Here is a 27,400-nt window from a genome sequence, read left to right on the forward strand (position 1 = left end):
AAAGAGCAGATCTTCAGCCTCCTTCCCCAGATCCCCGGGATGCCCACAGCCCAGTTAGGTGGACACCCCCACCCACGGAAGACAGCAACACAGGAAGATCGTGGGCCTGGCCCCCGGAGCGGGGAGGCAGAGGCGCCCACGCTACGCGCACGGGAGCCCAGGGCTGTGGCGTCCCGCCCGCCCCCCGAGTGATCACGAGTCACCAGGCACTCCCGAGAGTTCCTTTATAAAAAACAACGGAATGCGGTGCCCGGGCGGCCGCCCTGCTCCCCGAGGCCAGTGGAGCAAGGACCTCTGCTTTCTGGCTCTCCGAGGCCCTGGTTGCACAGGACCCGGTTTCTGGCCCCCACCTAGAGTCCCGTTTCTCCCGGAGGGCCCGCCCTGCACCCCGCTTCTGCACCCCGCGGGCCCAGGCAGGAGGGTAAAGTGTCTCAGCGCCGGCCGCCAGCCCGTCTGGGCCCAGGCCTGCTCCCAGATCCGGGAGGCCCAAGGGTGGGCTCCGTGAGGAGGGTCCAGCTGACTCTCCTGGGGGACATCGGAGGCCTGGATCCGAGGCCCGTGACAGGAAGCAGTGGCCTGCATCCGGGGCCAAACCAAAGCTGGGAGAACCACGTAGGAGCAGGACACAGTGACGTTTAGCAGCTGGGGCAGGGGAGGAGGTCCCTCGGTCCATTCTCCAGTCAGGCCCTGTCCCCGGTCGGCCCCGTCCCGCCCCCAGATCCTGCCCCGCTTCGGCTACTGGGCGGGCTGGGAACCAGGCCTTGCAGTGGCCCCGTTCTCCTGGGGTGTCTTGGAGATGCGGAGGAAGGTGGTCCTCATGGCCTGGTGGCAGCTATCCATAAGCTTGGGGACATCAGCGACGGTGAGGCCACTGGTGGGGATGGCATCCATCACCTCCACCCTGATCGTTCCTGTTGGTGGGGGGGCATCAGTGGCCTGGGGGCCCCCGCCAGCGCCTGCTGTCCGGGCGCCCGTGTCGTGGCCTCTCTCGGCTCCCGCGCCGCCCGCACCCCCTTCCTCCTGCTCCTCGGCCGCCCACTGGCCTTCCCTGGAGCCTCCCAAGGCCCCACCAGGCTGGGTTCTTTCCCGGACACCCTGGTCTCAGATGGTTGGTTTTTAACAGAGAATAGGTGACACAACCAAAGCTCCAAAGTACGCGCTCTGCAGGTTCTGACGGCTCTAGGCGCCCCTACCAGCCCTGCCAAGCTGAACATTTCTGCGCCCTCCCGGGCACCCGCACCCGCCACCGCGCTCTCATCCGCCCTGATGGTTTAGGTGGTCGGGAGTCTCACATCTGGGGGCGGGACACAGCAAGGCTCCTCCCCCCACTGCCCTTCAACCTTTGACCCCACCCTCCCACCCAGGCACCGGGTGCCCACACTTAGGGTCTGGAAGGAAGGGTAGCGGCTCCGAGTTCCCTGGCTGGTGGGCGCAGGGGTACCTGGGAGGCCGCTGCCCAGCCTGGGCCTGTGTGTGTGAACTCGGGCACCTACCCCACCCTCTGCCAGCCTCCGTGTCCTCATCTGGGAAATGGGCCCCCTACTGCCCGCCTCAGCTCGTGGCTGGGATTCCAGATTCCCGCCTGCCTTCTCCACTCACCACATGATCACGGAGGGGCAGGGTGTGGCCTAGAGGAACCTCCCAGAGACGGGAACTATCCCACTGGGGTTCTGGGTGTCCTAGCGGCTGAGGGTGCTATGCCCGAGTGTGGGGACCGGTGGAGGGGGGGGGCCGCTACCTGAGGTGAAGAACTTCGTCTTGTAGTTGTAGAAGGAGGAGAAGCTGGAGTAAACCACGGGGATGATAGGCACCTGTGGACAGGAAGCCACGGTGCCTGAGGACACACAGGAGCCCACCCCCGCCCACCCAGAGCCCCAAGAATGAGCCACTGGGGAGCCCTGCCTGGCCACCCGCTTGCCTTCGGCCTGAGGAGGTCCTGGGAGTGCCATGGCCGCAGGACAGACGTGCTGACCTGCCTCAGGGCCCTTCTGCATACTGACCCCTGGGCTGGGGACACCTTTCACACCCTGGGTGGCCCAGAGTTCCGTAAACGCATCCCACATATCTTCACTCAAGCATTCCTTTCCACCAGGAAGCCTCCTGGGCTGGCACACGTCCTTATGATACACATCGGTGCCCCTACGGTCCTGATGGCCCAGGGGAGGGGCGGGGGGGGGGTGTGTGTCAGGGTCCTGTCCAGTTTAGCAGGAGGTTACTGAGGTCTTTGGGCCCACCCCTCCCCCATCCCGGCACAGCTCTAACCAGGGGAGAGGACAGGGGAAGATGCCCAACCTCCTGGCTGAAGCCGTCTCCCCCCAGCTCTGCCACACCTCAGTGTCCCCTCTCCCACCACCCCTCTCTCCCATGCCACCAGCCCAGGGAAGTGACATCGGCCCCAGGCATGTGGCAGGGGTGCCCTCCACCTCCCAGCTGGAGGGGCCGCAGGTCCAGGGCTTGAGAGAGCCTTGCTGAGGCATTGCCGGGCTCCGGGCCCCTCGGCCCCCTGCACCCAGCACATCCGGTGTGTGAGCTGGGAGCCCCTGCGAGCCGTGCTCGGGGACAGACACCAGGGGGCGCCAGAGGCCACCCGGCACAGGTGGAGATCAGGAAAGCAGACCCCTGCCCAGCCACCTCCCAGACCCCAACTGGGCAGGAGGACAGCCCCTTCCCCTGACCCCAGACAATGACTTTCCCCGACACGAACACCCCCCGACAGGGCGTGGGACAGGGCGCCCGTTCCCCACCAGGTGACCCTGCCCCACAGACGGATGCGCCCCCAGTTCTCCCAGCATCACCCCCAAGCCCCTCTCGGACAAACTGCGCCTTGGGGCAGAGCACAACGGCCCAGCGCAGAGCTCGCGGCTCGCTCTCTCCAGGCCCGCCTCCGGCTCTGCCCAGCCCTGCCCCTCTGGACCCACCGGTGCCCCCGAAACCCCACTCCAGCCAGCGGTTCTGCAGGACCCAACGAGCACTCGGCATTCCCGGGCGCTCAGCAAACAGGCCCGCCGCCTCTGCCTTCTACGCCGACCCCAGCCTCCCTGCAGGGACCCCTTGCCTGGCCAGCTCCAACCCGGGGGGTGCTGGAGCTCCAGGCACAGGCGCCCCGGTGACAAGCGTGAGTCCCACTGCTCACTGGACCCGATCAGCCACCAGCCCTAGTGCTCAGAGTGGGTGAAGAGGCCCGAAGAAATGCCCTCCGTCACGGGTCAGGAAGCAGGTGCCGAGGGGCGGTGGCCAGGCAGTCGCCTTCCGCCTGAAGCCGACCGGGACCTGCTTCCCTGCCCCCCTCCCCGGAGAGGGCGCTGCCCTGGCGTACCTGGGCCTGGATCGCCAGGTAGAAGGCACCCTTCTTGAAAGGTAGCAGGTCCCCGTTGTCGTTCCTCGTGCCCTCAGGGTAGACCCACACCTTGAGCTGCAGGGGAGAGAGGGACAGCTGCAGCGGAACCTCACAGCCCGTCCCCTCCTCGGCTGAGACCACCGCCGCTAACGCGTAGGCACTGCTCCCGACGGGCCGTTCTGCACGACAACGTGGCAGCCTGTGCAGTGCCGAGCAGGCCCGAGCCCCACGTTCACACTGTCCCTGACCACGCACTTGTCCACGGCGGCCATCATGCCCACACTGACACTGTCCCTGACCAGCGCTTGCCCCCCAGGGGCCATCGTGCCCACATTCACTCTGTCCCTGACCATGCAGTTGTCCCCTGCGGCCATCGCACCCACACTTACTCTGTCCCTGACCACGCAGTTGTCCCGGCGGCCATCACACCCACACTCACACTCTCCCTGACCAGCACTTGCCCCCTTCGGCCATCACGCCCACACTCACTCTGTCCCTGACCACGCAGTTGTCCCCTGCGGCCACCCCGCCCACACTCACATTCTCCCTGACCATGCGCTCGCCCACGTCGGCCATCACGGTCATGGCGGTCCTGGAGCGCTGCCGGTTGATGAAGAAGACACCCCCGAGGTACATGATCAGGCCCACAGGCCCCGTGAAGAGCAGCTCCCGCTTGGCAATCTGCACGCAGCGCTTGGGTAGGGCCTCCATAAGGCCTGCAGGTGGCCATGGGACACCAGGCAGGTGGGGGCCGTGCTCAGAGCCTGGCAGCCATCTTTCCCCAGGAGGAGAGCGCCAGCCCCGTGCCTCGACCACCAACGGGCCTGGGCCGATCATGCCTTCCCACTAGCCACCCTGTGAAGCGGAACTCCCAGCCGTCCGCGCCCCGTGCGCAGCGTCAGGCACAGGCAGCTTTGTGTGGCTGCAGGGAGGCACGGGTCCCGCTGGCCGGGGTCAGCATCCCCTTGCCCGCCGGCTCATCCGGGCCCGGGCTCTACCTCCCTGAAGCATCTCCCCCACAGAGACCGGGGCAGGGAAGGGCCAGCCCTCCCACCAGCCCCTCCGCGGCCCCGCCTTACCCATCATGTCCAGGATGCTCTGGTGGTTAGAAATGATGACGCACGGGTGGTCCACCTCCAGCTTCTGGCGGCCCTTTATGTCAAAGCGAAGGCCGAATACGTACTTGAAGGTCCGGACAAACCAACTGATGATGCTAAAGAGAGACAGCATCAGTGAGCAGGGCCCCGCTGGCCCGCAGCCGGACTGGAGACAGAGACACAGCAGAGATCCCCACGGCAGACGGAGCCCCGGCTTGCCCTCTGGCAAAGGGGAGGGCGCCCACTTCCACATCTGCTTTCCAGGGACCTGCCCGTGTGACCCCGCCCTCACCCCGACACCCCTGCTTGCTCAGCCAAGTGGGGGACTCAGCTGGAAGGAGGCTGGAGGCTGAGAGCCCCCAGGGCCAGCCTGGGTCTGGTTCCTGGCCGTGTCAGCGACTAAAAACCCAACGTGGAGGGGCGCCCGGCTGGCTCGGTCGGTGGAACGTGCCCCTCTTGATCTCAGGGCTGTGGGTTCGAGCCCCACGTTGGGTGTAGAGATTACTTATAAAATTTAAAAAATAATAATTATAGGGGTGCCTGGGCGGCTCAGTCGGTTAAGCGTCCGACTTCGGCTCAGGCCGTGATCTCGCGGTTCGTGGGTTCGAGCCCGGCGTCGGGCTCTGTGCCAACAGCTCAGAGCCTGGAGGCGGCTTCAGATTCTGTGTCTCCCTCTCTCTGCCCCTCCCCTGCTCACACTCTGTCTCTGTCTCTGTCTGTCTCTCTCTCTCTCTCTCAGGTAAATAAACATTAAAAACTCTCCGAGGGCACAGGCGAGAGAGGAATGGAGCCAGGATGCACACAGGCCTGGGACACCACCCGCCCCCGCCCCCGCGGGTAGCTGCTCTGGAGCATTGGGGACCCTCAGGGGCCGCCTCCAAGCAGCATGCGGCGGGTGTGAGTGGGTATGTCTGTGGGGATGTGTCTGCAGGTGCTGGCCGGCCTTGGAGAACACAGGGAGGCAGAGTGGCCTGGGACGCTTTGCTCGTACCCCGGAAGGGACCCATCAGGGGTCCTTGGGGTGACGGAGCCCAAGGCATGAGGCTCAGTGTCCTGTCAACTCCTTGCAGGGCCCCTGGGTCTTTCCCATCCCCTGCGGGGGTGGGGGGGGGGGTGGGGCAGGCAACTAAAGATGTGCCCCCACGGACCCAAGGGTTCCTGACCCAGAAGTGTCTCCTTCTCCCCAAAGGTCCGGGCGCCCTCCAGCCCCTGAGTTAGCGGAGGCTGTCCATGGTCTTGATGGGAAGGGAGGGATTTCCCGCTTTATACAGAAGGGTGAAGTAACCGCCCCAGGCCCAGGGATGGCTCTCAGGAGAGCAGAGACTCAGCGCTGGCTCAAAGCCAGACTCCGGTTTTTTAAATTGTCGTAAAACACACATGACCTAAAACGTACTGTCTCAACTGCTCTTAAGCACACACAGCCCAGCGGCATCGCGCACATTCACACGGTTGTGCAACCGCCCCAGGACCACCTCACCCTCCAGACCCAACTCTGTCCCACTGAACACGGACCCTCCCCTCCCCCCGCTCCCTCCCACTCCCTGTGTCTGTGGGTCCGGCTCCTCCGGGGCCCCCTGTGAGCTGAGGCTTCAGGGCTGGCCGTGCGCCTGCAAGCTGTGTCACCCGGCTGCCCCATGTTGCAGATGGGGACACTGAGCCCCAGGGAGGCGCAGCAGCTAACGTGGGGCTGCTGGGCGAGGTGATGAGGCCAGCTCCCTCCCCGGACCGGCCAGCCTCAGCCAGCTCAGGCCACACCTGCCCGTACATCCCTTCCCGCTCCGGGGCTGCGCTAGCCGGCTGCTGGCCTTCCACGGGCCCCAGTTTCTCATCTGCAAAGAGCACTTCTCGGTCACTGTGAGGACCGAGGGGACAAGGAGGGGTCACGAGCCGGTGCTTCGCAAAGAGGAACGATGGAAATGGCAGTAAACAGGCAAAAGCCTCCGTTTCACCAGCAGTCAGAGCGAAGCACATGGGAACCAGAACCCTGGCTGTATCCAGAGGGGAATCGGCATCAGCCTTCGGGCAGCCGGCACAGCCAGGCCTGGAGGGCAGGTGGGCATTGCCCGGCAATGGGAAATTGCCACCGGGAAATCAGGTGCCTCTCCCGGGATCCGATCCTGAGGCCGGCCCTGCGCCCCTCCAGGGTGGTCCGAATCACAAAACGGCGGCCGTCCAGGTGTCCCCCGCCCCAGGGAGAGGTGGATTCGCGGGGCGCTGGGCACAGGGCAGCCAGGGAGACCCCCACTCACGCGGGGCGCCTGCCGCCGCCGCACAGGGTCTCGGGCCACACGCGCAAGTGCTCGGCGTTCTCTCTGGTAGAGCCACTTGCCCTCTTCTTTCTCCCTTTCTTTGTATCTCTCTCTCTCCCTCTCTTTAAAAATGGTGGTAAAATACACGTGACATAAAACTTATCACCTTAGTCGTTCTTAAACGTCCAGCTCGGTAGCACCGACACACCCCCACTGAGATGTGGCCGTCCCCGGTGCGTCTGCCTGTCTCCAGGACTTCTCTCCCCTTTCTGTCAGGATTTCTCTTTGTATCTACTGGAAGGCATTGGCTGCGGACTGGTTTTTCCAGAACTGCAGGGAATACCGTGTGCGGACCTCAGGCAGCGTGCTGGGCGCGCGCGCACACACACACACACGCACACACACACACACACACCACGACACTCGGCAGCTGCCGTGACCCGGGCAGGCTGCCGAAGCAAGGTGCATGCTGGGATTGGAGGAGGCACCGGTGCGTCCCCGGGGACACAGCATAGTCTCTGGAGGCGGCGCGCCCCCACCTCTCCCTCTCCTGACGTCACGTCGCTGCAAGGTCTTCCGTAAAAGCGCGAGCGAGGTGAACGTTTTAAGAGCTTCTCAACGTGAAGGAAGCAAAGCGAGGACGCTTCCGGGTGCCCCCCGCGCGCCTCCAGGGACAGAAAGCGGGGCTCCCCCACCCCCACCCCCGGAGAGCCGTGGCAGGTGGGCACGCCCCTCCCCCACGCCTCGCACGGAACCCTCACGTTCGGCTCAGACAGTAGCCCCGCGAGGTGGGCACGCCCGGGACATCCACCCCACGGAGGAGGGAGTCCAGGCTCAGCACTGAAGCCGCCTGCCCAAGGTCACACCGCAGGGACGCCAGGTGGGCCGGGACCCACTCTTAACCCGGTTTTCGGAAAACAAGCAGAAGACGCCAGGCAGAGGGCAAGCGGAGGTGGGGGTGAAGACTCGGGATTGCAAGACCGAATTCCAGAAGCTGCTGTGAGGCCTCCCTCCCTTCCCTGAGGCTCTGGAGACACCACCCAGGCAGAAGTGACGCTGTCCCCACTCGGCCAGCCCAAAGCAGCCGCCACTGTCCTGAACCCGGCCCCACTGGACCCTTCCGGCAGCCGCAGAGCGTAGCGGGGCCGCCCTCTTGGGAGCCGGGTGTCCCCGGTGCTGGCCCCGGGGACTCGGCCGCACAGCTCTGGGGGCTGTTCTCCATCCCTAGCCCCCAACTCCGTGACCCCACCTCCCCAGGTGGAGCCCAGGTGGCCTGGTGGGTGCCCGCTGCCAGGTGGGTGACAGGTGCCACCTTTCCACCTCATGGCGCGTGGCCCCCGGGAGCAGGATGGTTCGTCGAGCAGATAGATGGGCTGTCCTGGCCCTTCCTGGATCTTTCTCAGGAGCCCTCTACCCAACCCAGAACCACCTAGAACCTCTGAGCACTAGGACGCCACAGATCCTTCCAGCGCCCCAGGGGAGCCCAGGCTCCTCGGACCTTCTGCACTTAGCCTGAGGACACGTGGGGCCTTCGCAAGCTCTAGGTGAGGCAGGTCAGGATCCTGGCTCCCTTCTCTGGCCAAGACCTTGGGCGATGCACCTGACCTCACTAAGCACTCACGTCTGCCTGTGAAAGGGGAAGGGTGTGGACCTTGAGCCCAGGAGGCTGCGACCCTGGGAGCGACTGAAGAGTGAAATGTGGTGTCGCAAACAGGTGAGAATCCAAAGCGGAGGAGAGTGAGAGCCCTCCCCCTGCCCCCCCACCCCCCAGCCAGCACTGTGCCCCAGCAGCTGGAAGGAAGTTCAAGGCCAGCCCCAGGCCGCCTGCTGACCTTTGCCCCCAGCCCCTGGACTTGGTGGGGGGAGGTGCGCCAGCCCGCAGCCAGGCCCCTCTGGGTTTGCGCCCGTCGCCCCCCCCCCGCCCCCCCGAGAGCGAGGTCTCGGCGGGTTCATCTGGGGGACAGCCCTGCCAGGAAGGCAGCATGGAGCCATCGATCTGCTCAGGGGACAGGAGGCTCCAGAGAGGCCACCTGTCAGGGCAGGAATATTTTCCACGTGTGCGACATGTCGGAGCACAAGGAGGGGACAGGGGCCGGGTGGGGTGGGGTTTCCAGCCTGTGCAGCAGGACGCCCAGAGGTGTTAGGAGGGGCCGTGTGGGAATGGGGTGCACACCAGGGGGCTGGAAGGAGGGGGGGCCGGCAAGCTCTTAGTCCCCAGGCAGGGTCTCCAGGGCTCCGAGCAGCACGTCCAGGGAAGGACACTGCCCCTGGCCGTCCTACCCCAAGAAAAACAAAGGCAGACCTTCCCGCAACACCAGGACCCCCGGCCGGCGCCCACGTGCCACATGACTTCCCGACTGCACCGTGCCCCCCTCCGTGCACCCCCGCAGGACCACCGAGTGGCTGGCTAAGAGGCTGGGCTGTTCTGGGCTCAAACCCTGACCGGCATCGATAAGCCCCCGGTCTCCGGCCGAAACAACGCATCGGCTGCACAAATCGTGCCTCGCTGCCCCCGCCCCCCACCTCCTCGAAGCTAAGAGCTATGGGTCCCGACAGTTCGGATGGACGCAGAAGCACGCGGGCCACCCCCCAGCGGCCCTGCCACAGCAGTGGCATCCCGGACCCCGAGAACGGCGGAGCCCCGGGGCCGGAGGGGCCGGAAGCTTTCCGTGGACCTGGGCGGCCCGGCTCTGGTCTCCCTCGGTGCACAAAAGAGTAAAGCCTCTTGGTTAAGCTGCTCTTACCAGGATCTCCTGATCCTGCGGCGGGACCTACTTCTCACACAGGCGGCACAGAAAAGCTTTATTTTTCTCTCTGTCAAATGGGTGTATTAAGGGCCTCTCCTCCCAGGATGGGGAAGACGACCTAATAACTCCACCCACCCCAGCCAACAGGGCACAATCGGCCTGGGAGGAGTTCTTAGTCTCAGCCCCCAGCCGGGCCAGGGTCTGCTCAGCTCTTCTGTTCCCATCACTGTTCCCTGCACCCTGCGAACTTGAGTCTAACAGGCAAAGGCTCCCTGGGGAGCTCCTTGGCAGAGCAGGGCTGCCCCCCCACGCCACCCCCCCCAGGGCTCCAGCGCCCAGAGCCTGGCATCCAGCCCCGCAGAGCTGGGTGGGCACGGAAGGAAAACACAAAACACACGCTTGGGAGTCATTCCCAGCGGGTCGGCACCCCAGTTCCGCCATGTCTAACTCCGGGACCCTGGGCGGCCACCTCCCCCGCCCCCCCGCACTGCGCAGGCCTTATACCTGCGGGTTTCCGTTACACCCCGCACTCCTCAGCAGTTAAGTGAGGCACAGGATAACGCCCGTCCCCACAGTGGAGGTACAGCAGCCCACGGGAGACGGGAGTAGAGGCTGTGGCCTCAGGCAAGGTGGCCTCTTCCAGAAGTCAGGGCGGGGCTGGAGAGCAGAGCAGCCAGGCACCCGGGGTGCTCAGGCGTCCGGGACAAGCTGGTGAGTGAAGACGCGGCATGTCCCAGCCCCACGGGGGCCTGCGGTGAGGGGGCAGGGAGCCTGTGCGCTCCGTCCCTCCGGCACCCCCGCTCCATCCTCCCGGGTCCCGTCCTGGGGCAACCCCCCCACCCCGCCCCTTCGGGGAACTCCTGCTCACAGCATGCCCCACCGGTGCCCCCACTATCGCCAGGGGCTCACATCCCTGTGACCCACCCCTGTGGGACCTGACGATCCCGGGGAAGGAGGCTGTGGTCTCTCCCTGGGGAGAACACAGCACCTGCCATTACCTGGCAGTATCCTGGGGGGGTGGGGGGTGGGGTGCCCCCCCCCCCCGCGCAGAGCCTGGATCCGGGGCTGCCCAAGGGAGGGGAGGGCAGCAGGAAGCCCCCCCCCCCCGATCAGAGCCTCTACAGTCCCGAGGAGGACACCCGAGTGGGCCAGAATCTCAGGCCACTGGGACGAAGGAGAGCAGACCCAAGCCGGGGGGGCGGGGCCGAGGGCAGGCCCAGTCCTAGGGTGGCCAGCCTGCCAGGTCCAGTCACCAAGTCAGAAAGGAGACTGGTGGCTTCTGATGTGACCCTGGGAGGCAGCTTTGAAGTCTGAGTCAGTCCTTTTAAAAGACAAGAAAGCTGCTTCTAAAGAGGCCACCTGATGACACAAGGTGGGGGGAGGGGCGGGCCACCTCCCCGCCTCCTGTCGCTTCTGGAAACCTGCTCTGGGCCCAGCTCTCCCGCCTGCCCCCCCCCCCCACCGCCCCGGGACAGCTCGGCCCGGGGCTCCCCCCGCCTCAGAACCAGAGGTGCCGTCCCCTGGCCCGGCTCTTGCCAGGCAGCACCACCTCCAAGAAGCCCCCCGGCCTGTGGGTCCCTGAACCCACACCTCTCCTCCTGCGCCCAGTGGAGGCCCCTGGCCCCTGCAAGGGGCCGGGCCGTCAGAGACGTTTGCAGCCTCAGGCACCCCTGCCCTGGAGTGGTGGGGGCCCAGCTTTGGGGACCCACCCCCAAAGGAGGCCCTGCCCTTCCCTCCCCACGAGGGAAGACGGCCCGGAAGGGCCACCCCCGGGCTGTCCCTGGGGTCTGCACTCCCGTGGACGCCTGTCTGGGCCCTGGTGGTGGTGGGCGGGGGACCAGAGACCCACTGAGCACCTTCCAGTCCCGGTCCTCGCCTACTCCGGGTACCGCGGGAAGCCACCACCCCCGAAAGACAGGGCCTGAGGACCCACAAAGTGTGGGCCGGCCCCGGCAGCCTGGATGGACAAGGACAGAGGTGGGAGCAAGCCAGCAACCCTCACCAACTGCCCTGTAACCACACAGGGGGCAGGGACCTCAGAGACCAAATACCCTCACGGCAGGTCACAGCCAAGAGGCCGTTGCAAAAGCCACAGACAGAAATGGCAGCCAAAGCCGCGCCTGGGATCCCTCAGGGCAGGAGGACGCCCCTGCTCAGGCAGCCTTGCCCCCCCCCCTTAGCGTCTGGCCCGGAGAGGCCCCCACCTGACCTCCCCTCCCCACCCCAGGCCCGCCAGCCCACAGCACCGCACCGCCCGGCCCCCAGCGTTGTCCAGAGAAAAGTTCCAGGCGCCACTCCCTTCCTTCCCCAGGCTTGAGGCTGGACCCCGGGGCCCAAACCGCCCTTCCTTCCCACCAGGGAGCCTCGTACCTTAGAACAAGGGAACCGAGGGGAGGCGTCGCAGCACAGGTGCGTTCAGGGGGCGGAGGCAGGAGGAGGTGCGGAGGGGACAGGGGCGCCCCGGACTCCACGGCGCTCCGGCGAAGCCCACCCCGGGGCCGGCCCCGCAGCCCGCGGGTGAAGCAGGAGCGCGCCCGGAGCCGCTCGGCCCCCCCGCCGCCCCCCGGCGTTCCCCGGCGCGTCCCGCGCGTCCCGGGCCCGGAAGGACGCGGCGGCGCGGGAGACCCAGACCTCCGAGGCGACCGCCCCCGGGCGCGCGGGGGGGGGGCGGGGGGGGCGGGCGGCGGAGCGGGGGAGGGCTCCCGGGCGCGGCGACGTTGTGACGCGGGGCCCCCCGCGCCCCCGCCCGGGAGCCCCGAGAGGCGCGGGCGGGGCAGGAAGGAGGGACAGGAGAGAAGAAAGTTAGGGAAGCGGAAGCGGGCGGCGGCCGGCGCTCCGCCCCACCCGGGGCTGTCCCCGAGCCCCCCTCCCCGGCCCCCGAGCCCCCGGCCCCCTTGCCTCAAGTTCTCCACCGTCCGGCCGCCGTGCCGCAGCAGGCAGATGACCGCGGCCAGGGTGGACCCCGACACGCAGAGCGCGCAGTACAGGGAGACCTTGGCGTAGAACCGGGCCGAGCGGCTCAGCTGTACCAGCAGCAGCAGCAGCAGCAGAGCCCCCGTCAGCCACGGCCAGAGCCCCATGGCCCCGCCGCGCCCCGACGGCGCCCGCCTCGGCCCCCCCGCGCGAAGGCGACCTGCGGGCTGGCGGCGGCTGGCGGGCTCCCGCCGCGTCCGCGCCTCTTATGGCGAGGGCGCAGGGGCGGGGCGGAGAGGGCAGCGAGCGCGCCCAGGAAGCGGCTAGGTGAGGCGCGCCCGCCCCGCCCCGCCCCGCCCCGCCCCGCCCCGTCACACTCCCGCGGGTCGCGCGGCTCCGGGCGGCGCGGCCCCCGTCCCGGCCCCGCAGCCGCGCAGCCCGGCGGCCTGGACCCCGACACCGCCGCCCGGCCCCACCCCCACCCCCACCCCCGCTGTGCCGGCCGCCCCGCCCCTCCTCGCGTCCCCCCACATCCCCGCTGCCCCTTAGCCCGGAACCGGAGCTCCAAAGGCGACCCAAGGACGCCACGGCCCCGGCGGCCCGCTGGCCGAACAACCGCGCCCCAGTGACTGACGGCCGCCTGGGCCATCCGCGCCTTCGGGTCCCCTCTGGCAGTTGCAGGGAGACCCGGCCGGCCGGCCGGCCGGCCGTCGGGCGTTCTCTTTCTACGGGCCTGGTGGGCGCACCGCGGAGGCCGTAGGGATGGGGCGGGTTTCTGGGCGGGGCTGGGGGGGGTGTCTGCTCTGCGTGCCAGGAACAGTGTGTCACGGCTCACCCACTGTTGGTGCGCCGCCAGGAGCAGATATCAGGCGACTGCGTTCACATCAGCTCAGCGATCGGCCAGCCTGGCGGCATCGGTGCCCTCAGCGTTGGCTCGGGGTAGAGGGAGGGGCCCTGCCTGGGCGCCCAGATGACCGCTGCGGCGGCCAACAGGTCCCACAGAGCAGGCTGAGGTCGTAAGGCCACGTCTCCTTCCCGTGCTTCTGTCCTGGGTGGCCAGGGTGCTGTGTCTCCTGCGATTTCCGGAACGCACACGTAGGCCTGGCAAGGGCATGGAGAACAATCTTAGGGGTCCCTTGGGCGTTTCAGATGCTGAGGCAACCTGCCACCGACACAGTCTCCTGGCACCCACCCCCCCAAACTGGCCTGTTTTCGCTCAAAATACGAGAGCTTCGCTCTTAGGATGAATGGGGAGCTCTGGCTCCAAGGGAGGTGGGGTTCCCTGTGTGGGAGCGGTGGCCCATTCCCGGGTGGCCCTAGCATTTCAGCTGCCTTACACCTGTCAGTACCTGGGAGAGAATCCTGGTTCCGTCTTGTTCCCAGTCTCAGGGGCCACCACCTCGTGTCAGTGTCCACAGCCCGGCTGGCGTCTCCCTGTGTCCACAGGCTGGAGGACTCACCTCCCCCTGGGCAGACGGCACCAGGACAGAAGGAAAGGACACAGCTGGGTGGGAAAGGGTCCCCTGCATCCAGGGGTGGGGCAGGGAGCCAGCGCTCCGGGGCAAGTGCATCCCCATCTTACAGATGGAAAACAGCCTCCCAGAGGTAGGGGTCGCCCAGCCAGGAAGCGACAGGGAGGGAGACTGGTCCCGGCCGCTGTGTCCCACACCTGCTGCCCGGAGGCTGCCACGTGCCGGGGGTGGGGGAGGGGGGGCTGCCCCGACGTCTTCTTCCAGCTCCCAGGGGTGGTGGTTCCAGACCCAGTGCCAGGTCCTCATCGAGACACAGAGGCTGTTACCCACTTTCACCTTCTTCCCAGTCTCATCCTGGGGAAGCGTCGCAAGAAAAGAAAAGGCTCTTCCTCGGACAGGAAAGGGGAAGCGGGGCGGGGGCTGGGGAGAGGTCTGCCAGGGGTGGGGGTGCTGAAAGACATACTCAATCCTGTAACGTCCTATTTGGAAAGCTAACAAAACCTTTTTGTTTCCAGAAAGCGAAACCCCAGAGAATGAATCTTCTGGGTTGGTGGAGATACTGAGAAAAGAGATTTTCTCTAAAATCAGTGATTCCCACGTAGGTGGGGACTGGCAGGGCTCCCCTCAGGTTCCTCCCCAGAGCATGGCCAGAGCAGGGACACTCTGGTTTGACATGCCAAGTGCCCCGACTTCCCGCGGTGACCCAGGTGACCCGGCGATGAGTCCGCCCTGGTCCCTGCTGGGTAACAGCTGGGAGCCCTCCTGGGCATTTGCTGGGACTAAGCCAGACAGCACATGACACCAGGTGACATAATCAAGGCTGGGTTGGCACCCCCTCCCGAGGCCCGAGTGAGCCCGCAGCCAAGGGGAGGGGACGTCACTGGGCGCCAGGTGCTGGTGCAGGGGGAGAGGGAGCGGGCGGCCCCGGGGACCTGCGGGGTCCCGCAGGGTGGGGCCCTGTGGTCTGTGTGTCTCTCTTGGGTTGGGTGGCATGCCTGGAGGGAAGGGCCAAGGCTCTCCGCTTCTGGAAGCCAAGGTAAAGTGAGCACTGTGTGACCCCTCCTCGCCACTTGGCAGCTGGGACAGGGGTGGGGCACCTAACCGTCGAAGTCCCAAGATTTGGCTTCACACCCAAGTTACCCAGTGCGCCAGAACCTCAATTTCCTAGTCTGTAAAATGGGGACACTAACCCCACCTAGCACGGCTGGGATGAAATGAGCGCGTGGCCCAGGCTGGCCCAGCAGGGGCCACTCCTGACTTTGCTGCTTGTGTCTGGAGAGACCTGCCCCGGGGGGAAGTAACAGCGGGGGGGGGGGGGGCAGGACGAAAGCCCAGGAGGGGGGTGTCTCAGAGATCCCGCAGGATCAGGGAAGCAGGCTAGGGAGCAGCTGGTCGCATAGGGGGGCAGGGGCAGGAGGTGGGCGGCGGAGCCCCCCATGAGCCCCCTGTCGCCTCTGGGGGGCACCTCCTGGGGAGACGGCCCAAGGGAGCCGGGCCTCTGGCGGGATGGGAAGAAGGGAAGTAGCCTGGGGAGCCTGGCCCGCATGGGGGGGGCGGTCCCAGGGGGCCCGGCTGGCGTCGGGGAGGGGGGTCCGGGGGGCCTGCACAAGCCAGGCCGGGCTGCCCGGGGCGCTCAGGCTGAGCTCGCCTAGGCCGACATGGTTTCAGGCCTCTCGCGCACGCCATGCCATCCTGCCACCTGTAAATAAAGCAGCCTGTGAATCTTTCATGGGCTTGTACTTAAAAATAGATGAGATGAGGCCTCTGGGCCCAATTCCCAGGTCTCTGCAGTGGGCAGGGCCAGGGCCGCGGGGAGGCGGGGAGGGAGGGCGAGGGCTGCCGGCCAGGGCACGTGGAGTCTGGGACGTGCGGCCCCGGACTCAGGCACCAATGGGCAACATCACCATCTGGATGTGGTTTCTGGAGCTCCTGGGTCACAGGCTGGGAGGAGGGTCTGGGAGCCGCAGAGCGACAGCCAGCAAGACCCTTCTCCTCTCCAGAGGGATTTCTGGCTGGGACGTGAAGGGACAAAAGGGGACAGAGGGAAAGGTGGAGGGGTAGGGGGACACCGCTGGACAGCGCAGGGGAGAGGAGGCCCCACGAGGAGCCAGGGCTGGAGGTCTGGTGTACAGAAGGGCTGGGCCCCCCACGTGGCAGCCCCCACGCGGCCCCCGCAGCCGTGACACGCGCGTCTGACCCCTGCGCTTGGGTCAGCAGGCCCACGTGAAGCTCCATCAGCCGCCAGAGCCTCGGGTCTCAGATGAGTCCTCGCAGGTGGCCTCGCCCAGCCCCCTCCCCGGACACACAGGCACACAGGGACCCAAGAAGGCATCCCCGGGACCCCGGCCAGCAACACAGAGCCCAGAGCCAGACCCAGGTGGCCCCCGTGGCCCCCAGGTGACTTGGGACCAGCCCTTCCTTCCTCGGTTTCCTGATCTGTGCACCGTGGGCCAGGATGGGCGCCCGGGGGCCCGTGAGGCCGCGTGGGAGACACCAGGCCTGTGGGCATCTCCTCCTTGGACAGGCTGCCTTCTGGTCAGCTCACCCTTGGCCCAGCTGGCATCCAGACTCCATCAGCTGCCCCAGCACACCCCAGGCCGGCCCACCCGCTGCCCTCTGCCCTGCCCCGCCCGCTCCTGGCTTTGGCCGCTGGCTGCGGGGCTGCGTCTCGGGGCCAAGGAGCCTTGGAGGAGCCCTGGCCCGCTCTGTTGCCCTCTCACTGCTGGGGAGAGAGGAGGCAACGAGCGGTAGAGAAGGGTAGGGGGGCTGGGGGGGGGCCCTCCATTCTGAAGGCCGGCATCCTGCCTCTGGCACGGGCTGGGGGTCAGTGAGGCAGGTTGCAAGGAGGCCCGAGGGAAGGCCCGGGGGACCGGGAGCGAGAGAGAGAGAGAGAGAGAGAGAGAGAGAGAGAGAGAGAGAGAGGAAGGCTGTGCCCTGCCCACCAGGCCCCGTGCACCCTTTCGGGAAGTATGCTGAATTCCCGCAGCCCTGAAGTCAGGGGGTCTGCTCCCCTCCACCGGACTGTGGCCAGGCGGGTGTCTGTCCCCCGAGCCACGCCGGAGGCACCTCGCACACCCAATCTGGAGACTTAGACGCACCAGTTTGGAGGCGGGAGCCCAGCTCTGCAGAGACCTGGGCCTGAGTTCCACCCAGCGTCACTGGCTGGCGGCGCTTCCCCCTGTGGGCCACCGACGGTCCGGGCCCAGCGGGGCCCGGGAGATGGGGCCTCACCTTCCGTGGGCCCCCTGCCGGTGCCTCGGTCCCAGAGCCGTGTGCCCGGGGTGGCCAGGGCCCCCCGACCTCTGCTCCACACCAGGCCCCCAGCGCCTCAGCCTCTCTGTGCAGCTGTCCCTTCCATCCCCGGGGCTTGAGAGCGGCAGCACCGCCCCCCCCCCCCCCCCGCCAGCCCCCTACCTCACCGGTTTTTGGTGAACAAATGAATGAACGAGGCAGTGAGGGGATGACGGGATGGAGGAATCCTCCCTCAGGAGCCCAGAGGGAGAGCGCGTGTGCTGAGTGGAGCCTGTCAGCTCACGGAATACCAGACGGGGGACAATCGGGGACACTGTCCATAGAAAGACACCAAGGAGCTCTGGAGGTCAGGGCGGCTGGCAGGAGCGGTCGATGTGTGTCCGTGCAGGCAGAGTGGCCAGCACAGCGATGGCCCCGCGGGTATCCAGACCCGAGAACGCGACGGTCGCGGACATGGACCGAGCACCGCTGACCTGCACGCGGGCCTCAGGTACCGCCGTCTGTCCCTCGGCGCTCCAGTTTCTCCGTGGAGACCCCGCCCCACGAGGCTGGGGGTCCGACCGCTGTCTCTGCCCGCGCAGGCGCACTTGCTCAGATAAGGGGGCGGGGTTCCAGCCCTCGAGGGGTGGAAAGTGAGTGAGAGCCCCTAGCTCCGTCCATGAACCAGTTAAAGTCCGGGTGAATTCATGGTGTAAATATAACCAAGGAAACTCCTGCGGGAGCACAGGGGCCATGGTGGAGGCGGAAGCCTGGCCGGTGGAGAGGAATCTGGGTGAAGAGAGAAGCAGACCCTGCTCAGGACCACGCGGCACAGTATGCAGGCCCGGAGAGTGTCAGAACGCTAATGACAGCTGCAGCTGACCTTTCCAGAACAACCGGCTCTGGCCTTTGACCGCCAGCCACCGCACACTTTACCACCTGGAGGCCTGGACCAACGCGTCCTGAATCCCGCCGCCTCGAGTGAGAGGCCAGAGAGAGGCAAGGTCCCCCCGTTCAGCCCCACCTCACCCTGCCTCTGCCTGGATGCCGGCCAGGACGACTGCCAACCTCCACCTGAGTCACCGCTCCGGGCAGGTGTGGCCTCCCGGTGGCCCATCCGGACACCAGCCACTGAGCTGATGAGCTTGGAACCAGAGCTGCAGCCCCGCCCTGGCTCCCTCTGCTTGCGGGCTGCTGTCGGTGCGGTCCCCGGAGGTAGGGTCGCCAGGTCTAGCAAATAAAAGCGCGGGACGCTGTACGAGTTGGATTTCAGATGAACAGGGACTACTTTCTCAGCCCGAGTATGTCCCGTGTCATATTGGGAACATACCTCTACTAAAAAACGTTGTCTTTCTGAAATTCAGGTCGAACCGGGCGCCCGGTGTTTTATCTGGCGACCCCTCCCCCAGACTAGAGCCGCAGCCCCTGCGCCCGCCCCTGGGTTCTCGGGCGTCCTCGGCCTCCGCCCGCCAGCCAGCCGGGCCCCTGCCCAGCGCCGGGCAGCGCTGCCCTCTAGCGGACGGACCCCGGGAGGGCGGAGGCGGGCCGGGAGGCGGGGCCAGGGCCAGGGCCAGGGGGAGGAGCCCCGAGAGGCCACGCCCCCGCGGGAAGCAAACGCCCGGGGATCGACCCGAGCCGCCCGCCCGCGCCGCGCCGGCCGCGCTGCCCTGTCACCCCCTCCCCCCACCCCCCGGGCTGCAAGCAGGGTGGGCTCTGGCCGGTGCCCGCCCTGGTGGCCCGCCCGGAGGCCCCCAGACGGTGCTTGGCGGGTGGGTTGCCGGCACTCGCGGCTCTGTCGGGACGAGACTGCGGAGGGGCCTTTCCGTGCTCGTTTATGATCCTGCGCTCCGATGCGCGTGCACGGCTTCCCGTGTGTGGCGGGACAGAGCTCAGTCTGGGAAGATGGGGACTCGTGGGGACGGACGGAGGGGACGGCTGCCCGACAGCGTGAATGCGCCAGACGCCTCCCGACCGTGCCCTTAACAACAGTTAAGAGGACAAGTCCTACATTCTGTGTATCTTGAACCAGGAACAGTAATAATTAAAAGGGCAGTGGGTTTGGGGTACCGGGGTGGTTCAGTCGGTCGAGCATCCGTCTGTTGGATTCGGCTCGGGTCATGATCTCGCGGGGGGTGGGTTCCAGCCCCGCGTTGGGCTCTGGGCTGACAGTGCGGGGCCTCCTTGGGATCCTCTCCTCCTCCCTCCCTCTGCCCCCGTCCCCCTCCTTCTCACGTGTGCCCTCTCGGTCTCTCAAAATAAATAACAGATGAGCGAAAAATAAAGAAAAAGTAAAACAAAGAAACCAAAAAGGCAGTGGGTCACCCCCCGGCCGCAGGGGCCCTTCCTTCCCCACTCCCATCCCAGCACGACCAGCTCAAAGTCTGCCCGTGTGTTTGGCTTGGGACATGGTTTTGGGAGTCCTGGAATCCTGCCGGGGTGAGGGCGGGGGCTGCAGGGGAGGAAATGTAAGTGAAAGTGGAGGCACAGTCTCCTTTACAAGGACTGCCGCACCTTGTGTCTGCCCCGAACAGGTCGTAACATCGACACCATTTCCTCGTTGAACAGTGACTCAGAGAACATCTGCCCCGCCCAGCGGCCAAAGGTTGCCGTCCCCCAGGAGGCAGCCCGGGACAGCCTCGGGATCAGAACTGGTTGGGAGGCCAGAGGTCAGTGGCTGGGGGCCAGAGGTTGGGAAATGAGAGGCACAGAGACAGAGAGAGACAGGGCGTCCTGGCCAGGTCTCCTGACTGGTGCCTCGCCTCCTACATGCCCTTAGATGTCCTCTAGGCCTACAGTCTGGAGCCCCCTCCTCCAGGGGGCCCTCTGGAACTTCCCCACCAGGTGCACCTCTCCTGCGCACTCGTCTGTCTTAGCCGCCAGGCAAGTAGTCCACGACAAGTGCAGGGCCGGGTGGAATTCACACGTGCGTCCTGAGCACCTGCTCGTGGCTTCTTAGTGACGGCCGGCACCGAGTTCCAAGAGCAACAGATTCCCAAGTAGGTGCTTCTGGGGAGTTGGAGCACGAGGTGAGGCGGGAGCACGAGTGAGTTGAATTCACGTTCTCTTGACCTTCCTCGGTGGGAATCCTGTCCCTCTAAATCAGGGATGCTGGGAGAGACTGCAGCTGTGCGGGCGGGAGCCAGGGCCCCTGCCCTCGGGGCAGGGGACGCCTACCTGCTCGCCTTGCACCTGCCCCGACAGAGCCCAGTTTGTTCCTCAGAGGCGGGGAAGCTCCTGGGAGTCATGTGAGCTCAGCGGCAGGGGCTCCTGCGCCCAGCAGTGGAGGACGGCGGCCGCCCAAAAAGACGTGTCCACATCCTCACCCCGGTGCCTGGGAATGGGACCTTATTTGGAAAAAGGGGTCTCTGCAAATGTCTTGAATTACGGATCCTGACATGAGCGGGTCACCCTGGATTATCTGGGGGGGGTCCCTAAAGCCAATGACCACCGTCCTCATAGGAGAGGCACAGAGGACAGACAGGCAGACACAGGGTGAGGCCACGGGACTCGAGCGAGGGGGCCACAGCCCAGGAGAGCCCGGAGACAGCAGGAGCCGAAGGAGGCAGGAAGCACCCTCCCCGAGAGCACCCGAGGGTGAGCACGGCCCTGCCCACACCTGCATTCTGGACTTCCAGCCTCAGAACACTGAGAATAAAGTTCTGCTAGGTTTTTAAAAAAAAAAAATTTTTTAATGTTTATTTATTTTCGAGAGAGAGAGAGAGAGAGCAGGAGCGGAGGAAGGGCAGAAAGACAGGGAGACACAGAATCTGAAGCAGGTTCCAGGCTCCGAGCCATCAGCACAGAGCCCGACGCGGGGCTCGAACCCACAGACCGCGAGATCACGACCTGAGCCAAAATCAAGAGTTGGTCGCTCAACGCTCAACGGACGGAGCCCCCCAGGCGCCCCTGAGCAATTCTCCTCAAACTGGAGCTTTGTGCCGGGGCAGCATTGTAGCCAAGGAGGTTTATCCGGGGCACGATTATTGCTAATTGAAGAGTTTCCCCGGGGCACCAGGCTGGCTCGGGTCAGTGGAACATCCGACCCTTGACCTCAGGGGCATGAGTTGGAGCCCCACGTTGGGCATGGAGCCGACTTTGGAAAACAACACCTTTTGGATTCTTTGTAACTTGTTTTTCTCTCAGAATATTCTCCCCATGGAAGATGCATCCAATTCCAAAAATGTCCTGTGTCCTCCACCCCCCAGGAACCCTCTACTCGGGGTTCTCTCGCACCCCAAGATACAGCAGGCTAAGACAGCGAACGGACCCACGGTCAGAGAGTCAGGAGAAGCCCGGTGATGCGATTACGGCTGAGGGTCCCTGTGACCTTGTGCCAAAGCGTCAGCCAGGCTCAGGGTCCTTCGAAGACTTGACTGGGGCGGGGGGATCCACAGGCCGCCAGCTGCTGCTGGCCGCGGGCAGGACGCCTGGGCTCCGGGCCACACTGACCGCCTGCCTGGCCAAGCTGCTTCAGTGTCCTCGCTGCCCGGGTGGCGGCTTCCCCGGGGCGAGGGGTCTGAGACAGCAAGGTATATGCCAACACCCCCACTGTGCCGGGAGGTGGGGTCTCTGGGGGCCCCCTGGGGGCCTGGCCACCACGGCCGCATGGGAATAAACCACGGCGGGAAACGCTGAGGTCAGACCCAGGGCAGAACTTTCTTACTGTAGCACCAAACCCTGGAACCTTCCGGGTCTCCGGGTCCCTGCTGAATAGTCCCTTCACGACTCCCACGGGGGCTCTACGTGGGGGACGATTCCTCGGCGCCTAACGGATGGCCGACCTGGGTCTCCGAGGGGGTGAGCAACCCCTCAGAGCCACTCGCTGTAGGCCCGGAACCTTCTTTCCGATGCCACATCTCAGCCTTCAGCCACCCTCTGATGCCACTGCCCACAGCGTCTTGGGTGTCACGTGTGGTGGTCACAGCCACCAGCCTGCCCCGCCGTGGCTATCTCTGTCCCTCCCTCCCCTCCCCCGCCCCACCCCTGCCCACATCCTGACCCCCTGCTGGTCTCGTAGGAGCTTCTCCAGGGATGCAGAGGTCGCCAGGTCCCAGGCAGAGGCAGACTTGGCCCTGGGTGCAGGGAGCGGGGGGTCCAGGGGAGAGCCCGACATGGATCGGGTGTGGGGGTCAGGGTCTGACGGGGAGTCCCAGCATTCAGGGGGCCCGGTGACCTGTCAGACAGGGAGGGGGGGCCTCTGTGCAGTGGGACCCATCCAAAAGGGGTTGCCTGGGCGGGGAGGGGGGTGCTGCATGGGAGTCCTGGCAGGGGACAGCGTTCACAAAGCGCAAGGCAGGCAAGAGCAGGTGCCTTCTGGGACTGCAGGAACGGTGGGCCGAGGGGTGGCTCACAGAGTAAGGTCAGTCCTTGGCCCCAGAGGACCGTGCCACCCGGAAGGAGAAGCAGCGGGCTAACCCCGCCCCCCCCACCAGGATGGCACCCTCGGAGTTTTCATAGTTTGGGGCCCATGGCGGTGGCCAGGCGGGGCCCTGCCGAGCATTTATCATGGAAAACAACTGAAGCCTTTGACCTACAGGTACCGGGCCGAAAGTTAATCATTAAGGAATGGGGCACAGATTCAGCCAGAAGTCCACTCACCCAGCCTTGACGCAGGAAGGAGAAAGGTCAGACAATCCTAAACACCCACCAGGAGGCAACGGGTTACGTAAATCAGGGTCCCTTCAGGCAACAGAACATTGCGTCACCCTGGAAATGGCGCAGGGGCCCTGGGCTCTCAGACCCGAGCTTGGTCCGTTCTAACGGAGAAGCGCGTGCCCCAGGGTCCCGGAGGAGGTCTGCCCCAGGACACAGGGGCCGCGGAGGTGCCCCTCAGGAAGTCCAAGGCGCTGGGGAAAACCAGTCTTTCTGGGGCCCAAGGGAAGCCTGTCTTTACCACGACGGTTAGACCATCTCTGTGATTTAGCATCAGAACGAACACACAGCATTTCGGGCTTCACTGCCAACTGCGGGTCCCCGAGAATGGGACTGAGGACTCTGGTTCTACTGAGAGAAGCAGGTCAGGGAGCGGGGGGGGGGGGGGGCGTGCAGGTGCACACAACAGCGGGGGGGGAGGGGCTGAGCCGCACTCCATCCACGCGCACGCGTGCAAACAGCACTCGCGGCTGACACGACAGGCGCTCCCTTCTCCGGGTTCCGGAGCCAGGACGCTGGAGGTCAGGGTCGGCTCCTGGTGAGAACTCCCCGGGCTTGCAGACGGCCACCTTCTCTGGGTGCGCGCACCTGTGGGGAGAGGTGGGGAGACAGAGAGGGGGGGAGAACCGGGGGCACTAACCCCATCACCCCCAGTCCCCTCCCAGCAGCATCACCTGGGGGGTTAGAGCTCAAGCTGTGGAGCTGGGGACGGGACTCGGGCCACAGTAAGGCTTCCCCCCTTTTACGAAAAGCGGTCACGGGTACAGTCGGCTGAAGATGAGCTAACTACACACACGGGAGGTTTACACACACACATACACACGCGCCCCTTAAAAAAGTCCCCTGAAATCACAGGGAGGTTTGCCAAAGTATCCCCCTGTGGCACCCCCAAAACCATGACAGCCATGCTTATTCTGGGTCGGTCTGTCGCGCCCACGTTGTTCTCTGCGGGTTCCCGGTGGCCCTCTCTGCCAGAGTCAGGCCGGGAGGCCGGTGCCCCTGCGGGACAGAGCTGGACCCAGGCCCCCGCCCTGGGCTTCTAGCTGCGCCCTGGGCTGGGAGAGAGTCACCCGAGCCAGGGGCCGGGACTCCTACCTCCCTCGCGCCCCCTTCCTAAGGAATAAAGCCAACTTTGGGTCACTTAAAAATGCCGAAATACAAACGCGTCATTACAAAGCGGGCAGGGGCCCCCTCCTCCTCCCGAGCCCATCCCCCCAGGGGAGCGCGGTTAACCAGCCTGCTTCCGGACACAAACACGCACACGTTATGCCGGTGCGGCCGCACGCGCACCACGGGCTCGCCGCCCACGCACACGGAGGCACGCACGTCTGTTCGTCACAAACACGGTATCATTGTACACGGAGCGCTTTGCGATTTGCTTTTGTCGTTGTAGCGGGTTGAGCGGTGCCCCCGCGCGGCAGTTATGTCCGCCTGGAACCCGAGTGTGACCTTTGTGATCTTGGCAGAGGTGCTCGAGGATCTGGAGGGGAGATCGCCCCGGATCACCTGGACGGGCCCTGCTCCCAGCCGCTGCCCTTGCAAGAGGAGAGGACACCGCGGGGATCGGGCTGGGGCCCGGATAACTCCTGCCCCTGGCCCCCATCCCCTGCAGACAGAGATGGCCCGCGCCTGGGGAGGTGGCCCTGAGCTCCTGCGTATCCAAACCATCCTGCCCCGCCCCGCGCGCCCCCCCCCCCCACCTGGAGGGGTCGCCCTGGGGCCCTGAGAACTCCCAAGCTTCCTCCCCTCTCCAGAAGCCCCCCCACACTGAGAAAGTGACCCTCCTCCCTGCGTGCCCGGAGCCCCCACCCCTGCTGGGGAGGTGGCCCTCCAGACGAGCCCCTTCCCCCCCCCCCCCCCCCGCCTCCTTATCCCAGCGGGAGTGAGCCCTCCGGGCCACGCACTGACTGGCCGTTGGTCTGCGCCCCGTCCACGGTGATCCTGGGCCCTCCGGGCTGAAGTTCCACATCCAGAGCCCTCGTCAAGGGCCCTCAGGACCCCGTGCCAGCTGAGACCTCCAACCTCACACCTGCTGTGGTGCCTGCGGTTTCATACCTGTCCCTGGCCTCTGGGCCTCTGCATACTCTGTTCCTCTGCTGGAACCGCACTCCTGCCCGGCCGCCCCCGTCCCTCACCCTGGAGGTCCCAGACATCACCCTCCCCGGGCCTGGCCTGGGTCCCCACCACGTGCTGGGCTCCTATGCTCACCCCCTCCCAGAACACCCCCCTGAAGGGGACGACGTGGCCCCTGACCTCGGCCCAAAGGTCAGCGGGGCCCAGGGCAGTGGGATGGGTTATCCCTGGAAGGGCAGTCTTCCCGGGAGCCATTTTCCCTGTGACATACTTGCGCTCCAGACTACAGGGTACCAGCACCCGGGAGTTTTAGTCGGACGTGTGACTGTCCAGAGGAAGACGACGTTTCCCAGCCATCTTTGCAGCAAAAAAGGTCATGTGACTAAGTTTACAGGCACTTGAACAGAAGTGATAGATTATTTCCAGGTCCTTAAAGGGAGAGGAGTGCTTTTCGCTTCTTTGCTCTTCCTCCGTGCTGGAGTGTGGAGGTGATGGCTGGAGCTGCGGCAGCCATTTTTGACCACAAGACAGAAACCGTGTCTTGAGGACTGCAGCACAGAAGGCAGGAGTTTAAGTTCCTGACAACAGGGGTTCTCAGCCCTTGGGTGCTTACCCTCTGAGCACAGTGTGAGAGATAAATAAACTTTTCTCCTGATTAAGCCACTTTTATTTCAGGGTCCCTTGGTGAAACCTGTTATGCCTCATGAATTCTTGGGCCTGTGATGTAGACGATGTAACTACTCGGTCTGTGTAGTGAGTTGGATAGTGTCCCCCCAGACTCATATCCACTTGGAACCTCAGAATGGGGCCTATTTGGAAATAGAGTCTTTGAAGGCCAGGTGTGAAGACGCAAAGACAGAGAGGGACACACAGGGGGACGGCCGCCATGCGACAATGCAGGGGAGAGACGGCAGCGATGCAGCCACAGGCCAAGAAGCACCAAGGATGAGGGAGAAGCAGGAGGGACCCTCCCCCAGAGCCTCCCCAGGGATCCCCCCCCCCACCTCCGTTTCAGACTTCCGGTCTCCACAGCCGTGGGCGAATCGATTCCTTTGTCTTCCGCGGGCCCGTCTGTGATACTTGGTTACAGCAGGCAGTTATGTCCTAGGAAACCAATGTGGTTTGCAGGGTGTTCTGGTGTTTTTTCGTTCTTTTGCAAAATTACAGATTAATGACGCCCTTCTGGGTGCTGTGGACTGCAGGAATAAATGACAGCTGCTGACCGTGTGGGGCCTCTTGTGCTCGCGCACGGCGGGCGCCTGCTCTCTCACCCCACCCGCCAAAACTCGTCTGCCGAAGCAGCCGGCGCTTCCCGGTCGGGCACGGGCCGCCGTTGCCACGGGGATCCATCACGGCGACAACCCCGTGTCACCGATGGGATGCAACACACGGGACTTTGCTCTGACGCAGACCTGGTCACCGCACACGAGACCCGACTCCTGCCCAGGGCTGGCTCACCGATGGTGGGGGGGGGGGGGTGGGTAGGCGGACACCGCCTGGGCGGGCGACCCTAGCTCCTGGCAAATGACTCCTTCAGACTTGGACCCTTCCTCGGGCTATGCATCTCGCCTCCGACCTCACCCCTGCGCTGCTTCTCCAAGCCAAGGAGCTGAGGGGCCTTGGGTTTCGCCTGCAATCTGCAAGGTGCTTCTTTCATCACAAAGGACGCCCCGTGGCGGGCCGGGGCTCGCGGTGGCCGGGCCCTGCACGCGTCCTGCCGCCCCAGCACGTGGTGTTGCTGACCCTTCCCCAGGGTTCGCTTATGAGGGTTTCTGACTCCACCTCTGTGCCCTCTTCCGGCCTGAGCACCAGGGCTGCCCCCAGACAGGCACACGTCCGCTTGATCCCCTCCTGGGTAATGACCAGGACAAAAGGGTGGGGGTGGGGCTGCATAGGTCTTCTTCGGATATTCAGTATTCAACCCTGACCCTCCTGAGCAGGGTGCTTTGTCTTTCCTCCCAGGGCACCTCTGGCCGGCCAGGGGACCCATGGGACGCGAAGCTGATTCTGGTCGAACAACCCGGACCCCCCAGCGCGACTGTCCAGGCCCTGGACCCAAGGATAACCTGGTTGAGGACACTGGGTGCCTGCAGATATTGCTGGCCATCTGCTCGCTGCGATTTTCTGGAACACCAGCCTCCCGGGTACCGGGGACAGCCGTGCACTGACTGTGTCTCACTGGGAGCACTCCACTGCAAAACCACACGGGAGTTCATCTTTTCCACAAATGTGTTCAAACAACTAGATAGCCATGTGCAAAAAAGCCCAACAAAGAAAAATCCCAAAACACAGAACCAAAAACCAAACTACTCCCTTGATCTACCTCCCGCACCACGTACAAAAGTTAGCTCTAATGCAATCGCTGACGTACATTTAAAACTTAATACAGTAACTCCCCGCCCCCCATCCACAGGGGATACATCCCAAGACCCCCCAGTGGATGCGGATGGTACTGAACCCTACATGCACAGACCTATGCTAGAGTTTCATTTGTAAATCGGTCCCTGAAACAGAGTAACAGTAACTAAAAGTTGAATGGCTGTAGCAATATGCCGTAATAAAGTAACAGGGCTGCGGGCTCTCTGTCACAACATCTCACTGCCCTGAGGCTGCCCCTCTCCTGAGGCTC

At 65.1% G+C, this 27,400-nt stretch overlaps 1 protein-coding gene and 1 long non-coding RNA gene across 2 annotated transcripts; both read right to left on the reverse strand.

Moving 5' to 3' along the window:
* Positions 1-210: 210 nt before the first annotated feature.
* On the reverse strand, positions 211-12,532 carry AGPAT2 (1-acylglycerol-3-phosphate O-acyltransferase 2). The gene is made up of 6 exons (XM_047093778.1): positions 12,329-12,532; positions 4,417-4,550; positions 3,878-4,053; positions 3,317-3,412; positions 1,739-1,811; positions 211-911 (listed from the first exon to the last, which is right to left on the reverse strand). Exons 1-6 carry the CDS (start codon positions 12,508-12,510, stop codon positions 736-738), a joined length of 837 nt encoding a protein of 278 aa, XP_046949734.1. The 5' UTR covers positions 12,511-12,532; the 3' UTR covers positions 211-735.
* An 11,434-nt stretch (positions 12,533-23,966) lies between these two features.
* Positions 23,967-26,980, reverse strand: LOC124522450 (uncharacterized). Its single transcript, XR_006964772.1, has 5 exons — positions 26,838-26,980; positions 25,776-25,875; positions 25,043-25,128; positions 24,603-24,730; positions 23,967-24,233 (listed from the first exon to the last, which is right to left on the reverse strand). It is a non-coding gene; the product is annotated as an uncharacterized LOC124522450 (long non-coding RNA).
* Positions 26,981-27,400: the final 420 nt, after the last annotated feature.

Source organism: Lynx rufus, unplaced genomic scaffold (genome assembly GCF_022079265.1).
Source record: "Lynx rufus isolate CCGP_SWC_20201006 ecotype Redwood Valley unplaced genomic scaffold, mLynRuf1.p SCAF_36, whole genome shotgun sequence".
In the NCBI taxonomy this organism is placed as follows: Eukaryota; Metazoa; Chordata; class Mammalia; order Carnivora; family Felidae; genus Lynx; species Lynx rufus.